Raw genomic sequence first — 16,521 nt, 5'->3', positions numbered from 1 at the left:
CAAGTTAGCATAGTCTTGTTGACTAGGTTTATGGTCTTTTAATTCATGATTTTAAAAGCGACCGGCCGATCACTATTCCAATTTGGTTTGGTGCTTTGAACTGTGGAGGCCGGTTCCTCCTAAACCAAACATTTCAACAACCTTTTTTTTTTTTTAATTATTTTTTATTTTTTCAACCTTCAGCAACCACTCCCCACCCCCCAACCTCCAACAGCTGCTGCCCCTTGCGGCTTTCCGCCTATATCACACCGGAATCGACCCGGAGGCCGACAAGGACGCCAACACCATCGATAATCCTTTCCCACAGTGAGTTGCTGCAGTTACAAAGTTCCTGGTTCCTGCATTTAAAATTTTTATTTTTAATATTTAATATTTTATTTTTTATTGCATTGTTGCATATTTTTAATATTTATTAAATCAAATGAATGATTTCTATTTTCTGCATTTTGTTTAAAATCTTTACATTTTATATTTTTGTGTTATTTATTTTTATTTTATTTATTTTAATTCTACATTTTTATAAAAAAAAATTATTTGAGTTTAAATTTAGGTAGAATTTATTATTGTTATTTTTTTTTATAATTTTAATGATATATAAAATATATATTTATGACATCACTGATTTGACCTCAATTCTGACTAGTGAATCATAAACTGATAATTTTTCTACTTTAATGATCAGTTTAATTTTGAAAACGTTGTTTACTTGTCACTTATCTCTTGAAAAGTCTGAGTTTGGAAAAAAAGGAGAAGGGGACCATTTATATAGACAAGCTAGCATAGCCTTGTTGACTAGGTTTATGGTTTCTTAATTGTCACTTATCTCTTGAAAAGTCTATAAATTTAGAAAAAAAAAGTGAAGGGACACTTACATAGACGAGCTAGCATAACTTTGTTGACTAGACAAGTCTATGAGTTTGGAAAGTTTGGAAAGAAAGGAGAATGGGAGCCACTTGTACGGACAATCTTCCATTGCACTTGGGGTTCAACCACTTTTGCAGCCATTGGCTTAACAGTATAACAACTAAAGCGATAAAGCAAATCACAAGCACCCACATTCTCCTATGAATCAATTGCTATGACACCAAACCGTCAGAATTGGTTGAATCGGTCGATTCCTCCTAAACCAAACAGTTCAACAACTTTTTTTTTTTTTTTAAATTATTATTTTTTATTTATCAAAACAACCCTAACCTTTTGCCTCCCCAACCTTCAATAACCATCCCCACCCCCAACCTCCAGTAGCTGCTGCCCCTTGCGGCTCTCCACCTACATCACACTGGAATTGACGCCGGTGGCCGACAAGGACGCCAACACCATCGATAGTTCTCTCCCATAGTGAGTTGCTACAGTTACAAAGTTTTTCTACTTCAATAATGAGTTCGATTTTGAAAACGTTGCTTACTTGTCACTTATTTCTTGAAAAGTCTAAGTTTGGAAAGAAAGGAGAAGGGGACATTTATATAGACAAGCTAGTATAGCCTTGTTGACTAGGTTTCTGGTTTCTTAATTGTCACTTATCTTTTGAAAAGTCTATAAATTTGAAAAAAAAATTGTGAAATGACACTTATATATATAGACAAGCTAGCATAGCTTTGTTGACTAGACAAGTCTATGAGTTTGGAAAGTTTGGAAAGAAAGGAGAAGGGGCACCACTTGTACAGACAATCTTCCATTGCACTTGGGGTTCAACCACTTTTGCAGCCATTGGCTTAACAGTATAACAACTAAAGCGATAAGGCAAATAATAAGCACCCACATTCTCCTATGAATCAATTGCAAGATAGGACAAAGTTATATTCGAACCTATCCAAAACCCATCCTAGATTTTAAAATATTTATTAAATCCATTTCAAACTTATTTACATTTATTCTATACTCATTCTATTAAAGAGAGATACTAAAAAGCTCACCCTATTAAGAATCACTAGGAAGAAATTTGCATGTGATACAAACAACAATTAATATTCTGGATTCTTTTCTTCAAAAGACAAGTTTAATATAAAAATAAAATCTTCAATGTGAAAAATACTAAACTCACTTTTTGAAATGACAAGTTGAATGAAAAATAAAATATTTTCAAAAGATTAACTTTGATTCCCAATAAATTTGAAGGGAAGAAAACATCGAAGAAAAGCTAAAAGAAAGAAAAAGTAAAAAAAAATAAAAAATAAATTTAAAATCAATACATTATATTTTATGCTATTTTAAATTTATTTAATTTATTTTACCTTTTCAATATAAAAGTTAAAAGTTAGATGATTTGAAGATGAAAAAAATTATAATTAATTTTAATTATATTTTATTTTATTTTTTCATATTTTCATAGTAAAATTAAACAATGGGAAAACCGTTTTCCTTATTATTATTTTTTATTTCCTTAATATTTTCCTCAAACTGAACACGATGAACTTGACTTAATGTCAAACACTTCTATTGAACTTAATGCAAAATTACATGACATAAACGATGAACCTCTCAAAGATATCACACTTCATCAATAGTTAGTTGGAAACATTGTCTTATTGTTACTCATCCTTGTAGGGACCCCTCCCCACACGTGGCACACATCTCCTAAATGACACGTGGCACGCATTCTCATTCGGATCAGCTTCATCCGGATTTCCCCAAGAGTACATGTGGCGCGCTTCTCCTATGCGGAGTCCCTCAAGGAGAGGCACACGACACTCACAAACATAACATCCGGACGACTGCCACAGCGCATCCGGACGACCGACATACACTATCCGGGTATGTTTGTCCGGATCATTGACTGAAGTAAGCAAGTCTCATACGTTATCACAACAGCCTGTCATGGCCCACGTTCCGCCACCTGCAGGATGAAAGGACAAGAATAAAGTGACGGCAAGTCACTTCCTATGATCGCTTCCCACGATCTCTGTCAGCCGCCCGTAGGGTAATGATGGCCCTGCCACCACCTAGTGTCATCATGACAACACAAAATATCTCCCTACCATTAAAGAGGGAAATAAAGCTCCTAAAACTATATATATTAACCTTCATACAAAGAGGAAGATAAGCTTGCTATACCTAGTAAAAGGCCAACTGATTTATCTCTCTCTCTGACCATGGCTAACAAAACCATCGGAGGGTGCGTCCGGACACCCTGTCCGGACGCCTTTTGCAGGTAGTACGATTGAATCAATAATCTATATTGGTTGAGATCGTGCGTCCACCCATTTGGCAACTACGTGGATCACCAGGGATGCGAGGCCTCAACAATCCTGACATTACACATGTTGTCCAGTTGATTAGTCAATTTACAACTACTTCTTAGACTATTCATCATACGGCATATTGCCTTACATTAAAAGTGCAATTGTTCATGGGCTCCATTACTCAGCAAATTACTCTCTTGGTCTTCTTGCCTACTTAGACTCAAATTGGGAGAGTGATCCCATTTATACTAGATCTATTATAGGCTATTACTTCTTTGATTTGTTGTGAGATTCGAAGTGTTGTTCAAATTGCCTATATTGATGTCTTTCATGAATTTACGAAACATATTGGCTATGTTTGGTTCCCATAAAATTTAAAAGAAAATACAAGAGAAAAAAAATACAAAAGAAAAGTAGAAGGAAAGAAAAAAGTTAAGGAAAATAAAAACTTGATTAAAAGTTGATAAATTATTATTTTTTTGTTACTTTAAACTCATTTTATTTATTTTAACTCATCAATATAAAGATTAAATAATTTAAAAATATATAAGTTTCTAATTAATTTTAATTATATTTGATTTTCTTTGATATTTTTTATTGAACAATCAAATATCAAAAAATCATTTTTCTTTACATTTTTTTTTTCTTAGTATTTTTCGAAACCAATCATAAATTGAGATTATCACTTTGTACAACATCATCTTGGAAAGGCTTTGTTCAATTGGCTCCAATGATACTCAAAATTGCTTCCACAATGCAACTTGAGTTTGTGGGGTCATTTCACTGCAATGGTTTTCAAACTCAAATTGGCTTCCACGATACCACTTGAGTCTATGGGGGGCCACTAGAATAGTTGACCAATCTTATTAATTTAGATTTTCTTTGACACGTCAACATACTTCCAAGTTTGTGGGGGACTGACTACTAGAGTAGTTGGTCAATCCTATGACCATTTGTTTGCTTCTTTGGATTTTCTTTGACCGGGTCAACACCTACCAATTTCAATCAAACGTCTAAGACCAAGTGTTAACCAAGTGGGCACTTTGGTCCTATGATAGGAATGTAAATATAATTATATATTATTTGTTTCTAGGATTTAGTTTTAATTAAATAATTTTAATAAGTATATATATAATATATGGAAAAATAATAATAAAATAAATTAGTTTTAATTATTTTATTTTTAAGTTTTATTTAATTAGTTGTTAAAAATAAAAAACTAAAAATTAGGATTTCATATCTATATCATCATTTATTTTATATTATTGAATATATTTAAATTAAATAAATTATAATTTTAATATTAAATATATTTTCAAGTTGGATATATTATTATCGAATGTCACAATATTATTATCAAAATAAGCTTAATAATAAATATATATTTATAAAATTCATATTTCTTATTGATGCATACAATATTATTATCCAATATGATAAATTATATTATATAAATATAATATATAATTTGAAAATGTATATTAGTACTTCTTATATCAATTTTTAGAATTTTTCTCAACATTTTCATGAATTTTGATCAATTTTTGTCTCACTAATAATTTGTGTTAAAATATTTATTAATATTTCTCAATATATCTATAAAATTGGATTATTGATATATCCATTAAAACTAATATTTTCATCCTTGGTTAAATTTGATTGAAAATAAAAAAGATAATTTAAGACATTAATTTTAAGAAGGATGGAGATAATTTTTGTTGGTGTTAAGTCCATATGAAATGAATGGTGATAAAAGAATTTTTTTGATGAAAATTTTTAAAATAAGTGTATAAATTAATGATGATAAAGAAAGAATTTAAGATGTTAATTTTAGAATCTATGAGAAAGTATAGCATTAAAGACAAACTATTGCATCTCCAAAAACATTAATATTGTGGTAAAATATCTTTTAAAGATAAAAAAACTTCGTATTGAAAACCATCCCTAGATATGTCACACTCCATCTTTGGAGACGAAATATTCAAATATTTTGATGACAAAAAAAAAAAAAAAAAAAAGAATTATGGTCAAAGAACATTCATCCGCATCCTCACCCATAAACTCACTAATCAGTTGCTTGAAAGGCTATGATTTTGACAAGAAAGAGAACAAAGCCACCTTCTTTGTATAATTAAAAATGTGTTTAGCAATGTTTGCTTTTATTGGAAACACTTTTTTTAAAAGTAAGGATGAAAATATCGATAATTACAGATATATCGATATTTCGATTTTATGAATCGATATTTTGATACAAAATATGGTAATATAAAAATTAATAAAAATTCTAAAAAACTATATAAAAAGTAAATATATCTATATATATATAAATATAGATATATATAATTTGCCATATTTAATAATAATATACCCTCTACATCAATAAAAAATATAAATTTTATAAATGTATATTTATTATTAAGTTGTATTATAGATTGTTTTACAATAATATAGATTATATAAAAAAGACCTATTAAGAAAATTATGTTTTTATATTTTTTTTGTAATAAATTAAATCAAATATAAAAATAAAATAATTATAAGTTATTTATTTAATAATAAAAAATTGAAAAATCAATGAAATATCAATAAAATATCCGAAAAAATTGATTGATGGATATACTTTCCCGAATTTTGTATTGGTATCCAGAGATATTAGATATATTACCATATATCCAAGTATTTTAATCCTTGTTTAAAAGTTTTTTTGAAAAAATTATTTATCAATTATTTTTTTTTCAGAAAATAATAAAAATATGTTTTTAACTTTTTAAAACTATTTTCTAAATTTTGTGAAAATATTGATTTTTTTTTATTAAAAAAAATGCTTTTTAGGCTAAAAGTGCCTTCTAAAAACATTTCCAAAGAGAATCTAAAGAACTTCAAGAGGTTTTTTGCTAAAACTTCCATAGAATCAATTAATTTTCAAGTTTTAAACTTTTTAATGAAATGTATAGTTTTAACACATTTTTGTAGATTAAATTAACGAATAAGGTTATCGGGAAGTGCTTTCAAAAATAGTTTTGAAAAATAATTTGAGAACAATTACGATGTTTTATAAAATAAAAGTTTATTTGGAAATTTAAAATATTTTGAAACTAGTTTTTAAATATATTTTAAAAATAATTTTTATATATGATACCTTATTTTTAATTATTCTTTATATTTATGAAATTATTGTTTAGGATAATAATTTGGCCCTTGCATTTTTGTGGATGCCATGTGTTTTATTCGTTATTGGGGTGTACAGGCCTTGGACTTTTCTGTCATGGTTACGTGATGTATAAGCCACCACAAGGAGACAAATAATTTTGCAACAAATCATTTTAAATGTGGGTTCCGTGATTTTAGGAATAAGTCAAAGTCAAGTTTTGGCAATTGCGTGATTTTATTTGATTTTTATTCGGTGATTTATTTGATAGAGATAGTAGAAATTTATTCAATAAAACGCGCGTGGAATTGTTTGACGATTCAAATTGAGTTGTCACTAAAAAATAAAGAAAGGTGGTTGCAATTAAAGATGGATGGGATGGGTCCTGTCCATGCTTTATTGCATTTATATCTATTATTATTTCAATATTTTTTTTTGAAATTTTAAATTCTACTAAAAAAATATAATTTAAAATTAAATAAATATTATACATATCCATAATTTATTTTTACGAAAAATAATATTTTACATTTGTTAAAAATTTGAAAAAAATAAAAAAAATCAATTAAAATATTTTTTATTTAATATTACATATAATTTTAGGTAGGATGAGATGAAATAAAATCATAATCGAACATATCAAGGTGTGAATCCTATATTTTTTGCATGTTTGAAAATTTTTTGGAGTTATGCTTATTTTTCTTTGAAGACGAAATGTTTGAATTAATCATTTGTATTTTGCTGAGATTTGGATGTGAAGTTGATGTGAAAACATCAAACCAGCCTTCCGAATTATCTCCCCTCCAAGAATTTTTTTTTCCACTTGAAACAATAAAATGTTTTGTTATTTCTCTTTCGACTTTTCTCTTAATTGAAAATCATGAAAAATTAATTAATTAAAGTCAATAAATTTCGTTCATTTTTATGACTTTACAAAGTGTTTTTTTTTATTTAAAAATAAAAAGCTTGTATTCTTTGACTTTTCAATTGGAAAATTGAAAATGAAAATATTTTTTTTCAAAGAATATTTTTAATATTTTCTAAAAGTAAATTTATTATTGAAGAGAAACCATTGATATTTTGATTTATATCAATGGTTCTTTTATACTTAATAAACGTTTTAACCTACTACTATTATCTTTTAAAAATTGTGACTTTGTGTATGATGTAAGAAATTTACTCGAGAATGTCAACTAAGTAGCACCTAAGTGTTATTTTGAACTTACCCTTCATCTCGATATCTTTCGTTACTTGTTTAAAAATTCCTGAGACAATGTTTCCCAACCTAAGGGTTTCATTTATAACCTGAAAAATAAAGAGAAATGATAAGGTCATCAATGTAACAAACATAAGAAGTATATGTGTCTATAAATAGAGAGAGAATGTAAGAGTTAACTCAACTCACCATATGTGTAGAAGTCATGGATTTGTATTCTGTCCATGTGATTCCCAATTCCTCATTTCCTCGATTTTTCAGAATTCGTTCATGCTCTTTCTACAAAGGGTTATATAATTTACCAAGTCATGTATTATCCTTTTTAAGATTGAAAAGAAAAAAATTAGGGTTTAAATGATGGATGACAAACCATTAATTCTACAACAATTGAGGGATGATCACTGAGAAATTTCATGGCTAATGTAATGACTTCAGAAGTAGTCTCGTAACTAGCAAAGAGAAGCACAAAGAGGTCTACGATAATTGCTTCATTTAGAATTGTATCTTCATTCTTTGCTTCCTCTAGTAAAAAATCTAAGAAATCATGGCAGGGCTTCTTTGATGGTTTTCTTTCATTAATCACTTTTACCGCATTTTCACATCCTTAATTCAAATAGGAAGAACAAGATTTAGTATAATATAGAAAAGTATAAATTTGTTGTAGCAACTTGCTACTAACCATGTAAACATTATTCATTATGGGTTTAGTATGCTATCACGGGTTTAAAATGAATTTACATGATTAAAAAGAATTTATACATATATAATATTAAAAACTTTTTTATGTCTTCGTTGTATTTCACAGAATTGTTAAACTAAATAGACAAACATTCATTACATGAACTAAATAGACAAACATTCATTACAATGTCATGTTAGTGTTGGGGATCAACTTTGATACCATGTAGTGTTTGTCTATTTTAACCATCAATCCTATAAGACAAAACAAGTACGTTGTGTTAGCATTGAGGTAATTGTGATATATACTCCTTTTAACTTTGTAAATGCGTTTTAAAGTTATAAAGACCATTTAGCCCTTTTGCACCTGTTGGGGTCTATTGGCCTCTAGGTATTGTAATTTTATGATAGTTGATTACCTACCTTTAAACATGCGTGGAATGCAGTTCCTGGAATGTTTAGGGGAAATGATATAATGCCATCAAGAAAAGCTTTGTAGCTCTCTCTTAAGTTTCTTCTATATGCCTTAGCTTCCTCGCAGCCAAACAATTTCTTAGCAAAATACTCGAACACCATCTGTCCGGAAACAACAATTTCTCAAGTAATCAGAAATATAATTATATGCAGGATCAATGTAATTAGAAAAACTTTTGGCTACAAAGCCTTCAAAATATTCTCGCCAAGTCCTGCAAAAGGTAAAGGACTAGGTGAAATTGCTAGAAAGATTGCTTCGATTTTGGACTGGATGAAATTTGCCCATTGAGAAGGCCTCGGTCACTTACGTTTGCAGATTCTTCTTTCACATCAAAACTGGCGTAGTTACTACATGAATGTAGATATTTGCGAGTTATAGCGTCCGTTTCATGCAGTAATACTTCCTTGAGGCTTTCCGGGCCAATCATGGACAATGTCAAGTTTTTAAGGTACTTGTGAAAGACCCCATGGTACGCTAATAAGCTTTGTTCTCCCATAATCTTGAGAGCACTTTCCTTGTAAGAGCAGTAGACTGACTTCCCTTCTTTAAAGATATACTGATTAAGCTCTGAATCTCCAGATACAACCACCAGATTCCCAACCAAGCTAGTTTTTAACACCGACCCGTATCTGAAATTAAGAGAAAATAAAACCATGGAGAAAATAGAATATATATAAAAGAATAATATGTAGTTTGTTTTTGCTTCTAAAACAAATTATTCCCAGGATAAACTCATGCTGTCTTACTTGGTCATTCTCTTGCTAATGAAATGAGGGATGCCGTAGAAAGAGTGAGGGGAGAAGAACGGGATCGTCTCTCCAATGATTGGCAAGCCCATTGAACCACGTGGCAATCTTCCTTTGCACTTGGGGTTCAACCACTTCTGTGCAGCCATTGGCTTATCAGAATAACAAGGAAAGCGATAAGGCAAAGAACAAACACCCCCATTCTCCTATTAATCAATTGCTTGGAAAGGCTATGAGTTTGGAAAGACGGGGCAAGAAAACACAAGCTTGCATAGCCGAGCTACCACAGCCTTGTTGAGTAGGTTTATGATCTCTTAATTGACATTTATCACTTGGAAAGGCTATGAGCTTGTAAAGAAAGGAGAAGAGAGGCCACTTACATAGACAATCTAGCCTTGTTGATTAGGTTTATGATTTCTTAATTGGCATTTATCACTTGGAAAGGCTGTGTTTCAAAAGAAAGGAGAAGGGAGGCCACTTATATATACAAGTTAGCATAGCCCTGTTGATTGGTTTATGATTTCTTAATTAGCATTTGTCACTTGGAAAGGCCATGTGTTTCCAAAAAAAAATGAAGGGAGGCCACTTATATATACAAGCTAGCATAGCCTTGTTGACTAGGTTTATCATCTCTTAATTGGCATTTACCATGAGATTCATTTACATAATTAAGCTTTTGGTAGGGTTTTTATCCCAAATACTTGTAGAAAAAAAAAAATTTTTTAAATATTTTCAAAAGAATTACTTATTAAGTACTACTTTCTAAATGATCTTTTGGTAGGTATAAATGATCTTTTAACTTTTTAAAACTACTTTCTAATAGTATAAATCAATGGGACGGTTTCTGGACGGATCATTCTTGTTTTAATATCATTTCATTTATTTATATCCATTCTCATTTTTATTTAAAAGTAAATTAAAAAATAAACAGAATGGATGAGATAGGGTACATATAGAAAATTCTTATACGGGCTTGTCTCACTCAGTTTCATTTTTATTTTCAACTTCTTTTGGTTTTTCTACTTTTGAAATTTTAAATTCTATTAAAAATAAATTAATATTATAAAAGATGAATATTGGGACTATCCTTGTAAAAAGACAAGTTTAGTATAAATTCTAAATTCTTTTCTTTGAGAGATGGTTCAATGTAAAAGGAAGTTTAATTTTTACTTTGAATTTAGTTTGTATACAAGTTCAATGAAAAATAATATTTTCAAAAGGTTAAATTTGATTCTCAATAAATTTAAAGGAAAGAAAACCAAGAGAAAATATTGAAGAAAAAAAAAATGAAGAAAAAAAAAAAAGATTTAAATTATACATTATATTTTATGCTACTTTAAATTCATTTCATTTATTTTAAATATTCTATATAAAAGTTAAAAGTTAAATAATTTGAAAATGAAAAGTTTATAACTAATTTTATTTTATTGTTTTCATATTTTCACGGTAAAATTAAACACCGAAGAACTTTTTTTTTTTTTTTTTCTTTTCTTAATACTTTCCTGAAATGAATTCAATGTAAAAATGTTGAATTTGACTTCATGTCAAATACCCTTGTAGAGTTTGAATACGTTTACAATCAAAGAAAATAAAAAGAAAAAGATTAATTTACCCTTACCACTAAAAAAATAAATCAATCTAGTATATAAATAACTCTAATATATATTCAATTTTTAAAATTTTATTTTTATAGTATCAAAAAAGAACTTTAAGGTTTTACATAAAGCAATCACTTCCTAGAAAGCACTTTAAAAAAGAGTTTTAAAATTTGTTTGACAGATATTTTAAAAAGTAATTCCAGCTTAAAAATATTCGATATTTGACAAAATTTAGAAAATATTTTTAAAAATTTTAAAAATCACTTATATTGAAAAATTATTTATGGTATTTTCTAGAAAAACACTAGATATACCATTAAAAATACTTCGAGCCAGAGCACTCCAGCGCATATGGTGGCACCCAACCATGGACCAAATGACTAATCCATGTAACAAGCAAAGCAATAAAGCAGACTAAAACCTCCGACATCATTCCTTGCAAATACTACTAAGTAATTGGGTTGAGAAATTTTCAAGAGTAGCCTTTGCATGTTAAATTTCTATAATTTTTTATTTTTTAAAAAAAAATTAAAATATTTTTAAATCACACTCCTAAACAAGGAATGAGTAATACTAGCCCTAACAAAGTTAATTTGAAAATAAAAATAAAAATAAAAAAAATAAAAAAGAGAAGTTAATTTGATGTTTTGTTGAATAAAAAAAATGTGATGATTATATTTGCAGTCATGAATAATTCCCATACTTCCACCAAACCCCATCCAAAACATTTTTTTTTCCCCTTGAAGCATCAAACACCAATTCCAACAAACCCCCACCAAACACCACAACACCCACAAACTGCCACCAACCAACCCTCCCAAAACCCTAAAACCCCACATAAAGAAATATGAACAAATAAAACATCAGACACTCTTTGGGAAAAAAGAATGAATCAGCTCTTGATCTGTGTGAAGAGATTTATCCATTGTGGTAAAACCCTCAGAACAGGGTTCAGAGAAAAAAAAAATCAATTCTTCCTGTAATTAAGATGTTTTTGATCCCTGTTGATCTGTAGCAGCAGCTGGGGCCGTCCAATACTGCTTTACTGCCCATACAATCTTTTCTGTGTGATGGGGACCCTCTTCATGATCCACAATTTTGCTGTTCCAATTCAGTCTCTCAATGATGCTCTGGATCTTCACCACCATATCCACATCGTCTCTCAAAATTACAGTACCTCCTGGCCTCAAAATTCTGTCCATTTCCAACAGAATATTTTCCATTTCGCATCTGTTCCACAAAGTATACTAGAATGATCAGATTTATGATCCTAAAAACCTCTAAAAATTTGAACTGAAAACGTTGTTACCTGTCCTTGTAGAGGGTAAAAACCGAATCGCCATGAATGAAGTCATAAGTTCTTGGATAAGTCGACATGGCCTCACACCTATATAAAACCAGATGATAAGAGTGTTATCATAACAGTGAACATCTTCCAGTTGATTTCATGAAGATGTTGAGAATTAAGCTTACCAATTCTGATAAGTTCCTATCAGTCCACGTTCATAGATGATGCCAAGGGTGTTGATCTCAGCCTCAACTGGGACCATGTTCATAACCCACAATGGATCATTTATGAGTGCAGCTGCAAAGCCTCCCAAGTATGCGTTCATGTCAAGAATGTTCCGGAATCTTCCGGGTACTGCTAGATTTCCATCGAAACCCTTGTAGTATGTTACTCTCTTCTTCCATTTGTCTGTATCTTCTCTGAAAATCTTAGCTGTGATTCCCTTCACGCTACCTCGCATAATCCTTGGAGGGACTGAAGTCAGCCTCTCTGGCCATTTTTTCAGCATCCCACCAGCTATGTCTTTGACATGGCCAACTTCAGGCAACGGGGTTAGGCAATTCTCCAATTTGGTGTACCTGCAGATGATACAAACGGGTTAGAAGGATCAGTGAAATGCAAGTAACAGATGGGTAGAGTCCAAAGAGCTGAAAAAAAGGAAGAGAGTAGTCTCAGCCTAACAAGTGTTTGGCTGGAGAATGACATCCAACAGCTTTCAGCCTTTATCATCAAGTTGGTTTTGGTATCAATGATGAATTGTTCTCTAACAGTATGGAAAGAATATTTTAATATTACTTTTGTGGTTTTCTTGGTGATTCCATTTTAAGTTAACACTAAAAACAGTCACAATCCTTGACGAACAAGTTATGAAAGTGGCAGGAAAAATCGAAAGGGAAAGGAATGTAAAAGTCTGAATGATCATGTATGATTATAAAGCTAAAACACAACATAAGGCACTTAAATAATCGAAGACCGCATTACCATGCCTGGTCTGGATCTTTTCCCTCGCAAAAGGGCGGTTTTTTGTAGACCTTTCGGTTTATTTGACAGTGGGCATGATTAGTAGGTTTCTGCCAAACAGCAAGATCATCCTTCTCAACCAATTTCTTCCAGCACAGGCTTTTGGCAACAGCCTCAATCCCAGATTGTTCATTGTTCAGATCTTCAGCAGTTCTGTTCCAGCCTTTCCAGTGTTTCTTCCAGTTTACTGGTGGCCCGGAGAGAATCCAATACCCTCCAGGCCGTAAAATCCTATCTATTTCAATTAAATAAAGCCCACCTGCCCAACAACCATAAATCAAACTCAAACCCCCAACACTAAAAGAAACAAAGAGAATGCAGAAAATAAGAAAAATTCACAGAAATTTATTACCATACTGGCCCCAAGGAATCAGACAGCGAGAACAATGCGCCATATCAAAAGCCCTTGAAGGGTAGGGAAGCCTGATAGAAGCCATAACTCCTATCAACGCCGGAACCCCTCGCTCAAGCGCAAACTGCACCTGAGCTTCATGAGTGTCCCTCGGCGCAAACGATACCGTCAAGATGTTCCTTGACAGAAGGTAAGCTCCCCAGCTTGCAACCTGCAGAAAAATTCAAGGCCAGTTGCATATAACCATTCATTGTATTTTGGTTTCATCTGATGAATCAAAAATGAAAAAAGCCCAACATCCATCACTGTCATGTGAGCTGGTCTGTCGCCTGATGAAATCAGTTAGCAGCATGTTTGATACTCTGAAGAAAGTTTTAATATTTAGGCCTTGTTTGATTGAATGGAAAATGAAAAAAGTTCTAATATTCATCATCATCAGCTGTTGATTGTACAAAGTGTATAAAGATGTAATTATACTGCAAATTTGTTGTATTATTGAAGGCTACTACTCTAGATGAAAATGTAAGATCTGAAGTTAGGTGTAATTAAAGAAGATAGAAACAAAAATTGAGAGATTTAGCCAAACTTTACTTGAAGTGTTTAATACTCAAAGGGATTCAACAGCTGATGGCAGTTCTAAAAGCTTATATATGATCAGTAATAATTATTAGACAAAAGACTTCAAGGTTCAAAAAAGGGAGCCCATGTAGATTGATATTCAAAAATTTAGAAAGATCTTTCCTTACCCGAAGTCAACTTTCAATTCAATAAAAATAAATAAAAGTAAAATTAAAAAATAAAATTAAAATTAAAAAACCAAAAAACCAAAAAACCTCTCAATAGAACACAAAAGGCTAGTGGATTGGAAAATCCCTTTATTCTCTCTTTTACTTTATTTTCTACAATAATTTAAAAAAAGGAAAGTCAAAGAATTTAAAATATTTTATGGTATCCCCAGATTTTTTTATTTTTTTTTCTTGCTATAAAAACATATTCTTGTAGTATAACAAAAGGAAACTCATAAAAGCGGGATATCATCCAATCGAATTGCCTTTTATGCCGGCAAAATGAAATTCGAACCGGCCGGTTCAACCACCCAGACAATGAATGAAATAGGTATACCTAAAAGGACCTGCTCGACCTATCCGATTTCCGGCAGGTGGCAATTCGGAAAGGAAAGAGAAGAATAGAAGATTTTACGTACCCCACAGCCGGTGTCAATGGCGGTTCTGATGGACCCATCTTTCAGATTAATCAACTTCCCTATTTCGTCAATGTAGGCGTCAGCACCACGAGGGAACATGGTCCCACCGCCCGGAAACCTGAACCGCTTCCCCTCGAACCGGACCCAGTTCTGAACCGCTTTCTCCACTGTCAACTCCTTATGCGGCACATTCGCGAACCACACCGAGTCCCGACTCTCCGGCCATCGGAACGGCGTCGTGTACCCGTTGGGAGCCGGCACGCGGCACTTCAGAACCTCGTTGGGCTCCGGGCAGTGCCTCTCCCGATAAACCAGCATCACCCTATCGAACTTGAGCGACCGCTGGGCGTCCTCGCAGGGGGTGTACTCGCTGAGGTACGTAGGACAGGCGGGGAAGTGATTGACACGCGCCGGTGAGGTAGGCGCGATGGGGAGGTCTATGGCGGAGTGGTGGGTGTCGAAGTCGAGAGTGTGGGATTTTGGGGCGACGCCGCTGATGTTCTGGAGTTGGGTGCATTCGCTTTCGGCCAAATTCGCGACGCCGCCTCTGGTGTGCTGCCAGATTCCGGCGATGTAGAAAATTGAACAGAGGGTGACGCTGGTGGCCAAGTAGTAGAGATTGGGTCTCTTGGCCTTCGACGCCAGATAATACGACGGGTTTGGCCACGCCATTGAAGCCCAAACACAGAGGGAAACAGAGATTTCGTTTCGTCTTAGAAATCCCTGCACCCTGTCTGTATGTGATAAAAGCAGAGAGAGAAAGAGAAAAAAATAAAAACGGGGGTGACGAGTGAACTCTTCGAGATTTATAAACGAAGAAAAGGACACCAAGAGCGTGGCGAGCACGCGCCTACGCTCTGTCTCGTGAGCGAGTTAACAAGTCTGACAACACACATCAGTGTCCCAATTTACAGGGCGGGTGTCCATTTCGAGCGGGCTTTGTGCCCTTACCAAGGGCACATAAAAATATTAGCTGATTTTTACTTCTGATACAAGTAATTTACTATTTTCGGAGACAATTATATACTAAATTTACCTCTAAATTATTAATTATTTTTAGTTTTTTTTAAATTTCTTGATATTTTTTGCTATTTATGAATTTGTAAAAATTTGGTCATTTTTTGTGTATGTGCTGAGCTGTCATTTGGGGGTAATCAAGGGAATGGTAGCTGTTTTTCTTCATGTTAACGTAATACAAATTTATTAATATTAGCTGTAACAGTGCAAATTTGTATTTTTTCATTTCATTTAATTTCATGTCATTTAGATTTAATTTGTTCTTCGACATAGTAATGGATGAAGCCCACTTGTTATGAAAATTATTTAAGATATTGTAAATAAATTATGAGAAACAAAATTCAAGAATTAAAGATGATGCAATAATATAAGGGAAACTCCATTTCAAAAATTAAAATGGCCTTAAAAAGATTATGATAAAATCTTTAAGATAGTGGTATGTCACCACCTAATATACTTATTTTGGATGGTAAAATTTTTATTCTTGATTTTTCTTAATAGAGAAATTAAGCTTAGCTTGATAATGATTTTAGAAAGTGTTTTTTATTTAAACAATATTTTTGAAAAAAAAATAGATATTTATAAGATTTAGAAAATACT

At 31.9% G+C, this 16,521-nt stretch overlaps 2 protein-coding genes across 2 annotated transcripts; both read right to left on the bottom strand.

Moving 5' to 3' along the window:
- Nucleotides 1-243: 243 nt before the first annotated feature.
- On the bottom strand, nucleotides 244-9,591 carry LOC100259125 (cytochrome P450 87A3-like). Its single transcript, XM_059743049.1, has 6 exons — nucleotides 9,443-9,591; nucleotides 9,004-9,325; nucleotides 8,645-8,797; nucleotides 7,733-7,822; nucleotides 7,554-7,632; nucleotides 244-338 (listed from the first exon to the last, which is right to left on the bottom strand). The coding sequence occupies exons 1-6, from the start codon at nucleotides 9,589-9,591 to the stop codon at nucleotides 244-246; spliced, it is 888 nt and encodes a 295-aa protein (XP_059599032.1).
- Nucleotides 9,592-11,913: 2,322 nt separating this feature from the next.
- LOC100253996 (probable methyltransferase PMT15) lies at nucleotides 11,914-15,677 on the bottom strand. Its single transcript, XM_002269711.5, has 6 exons — nucleotides 14,905-15,677; nucleotides 13,701-13,911; nucleotides 13,310-13,607; nucleotides 12,514-12,906; nucleotides 12,350-12,427; nucleotides 11,914-12,270 (listed from the first exon to the last, which is right to left on the bottom strand). Exons 1-6 carry the CDS (start codon nucleotides 15,574-15,576, stop codon nucleotides 12,024-12,026), a joined length of 1,899 nt encoding a protein of 632 aa, XP_002269747.2. The 5' UTR covers nucleotides 15,577-15,677; the 3' UTR covers nucleotides 11,914-12,023.
- Nucleotides 15,678-16,521: the final 844 nt, after the last annotated feature.

Source organism: Vitis vinifera, chromosome 15, assembly GCF_030704535.1.
Source record: "Vitis vinifera cultivar Pinot Noir 40024 chromosome 15, ASM3070453v1".
Classification (NCBI taxonomy): domain Eukaryota; kingdom Viridiplantae; phylum Streptophyta; class Magnoliopsida; order Vitales; family Vitaceae; genus Vitis; species Vitis vinifera.
This window is presented reverse-complemented; position numbering and strand designations above follow the sequence as displayed.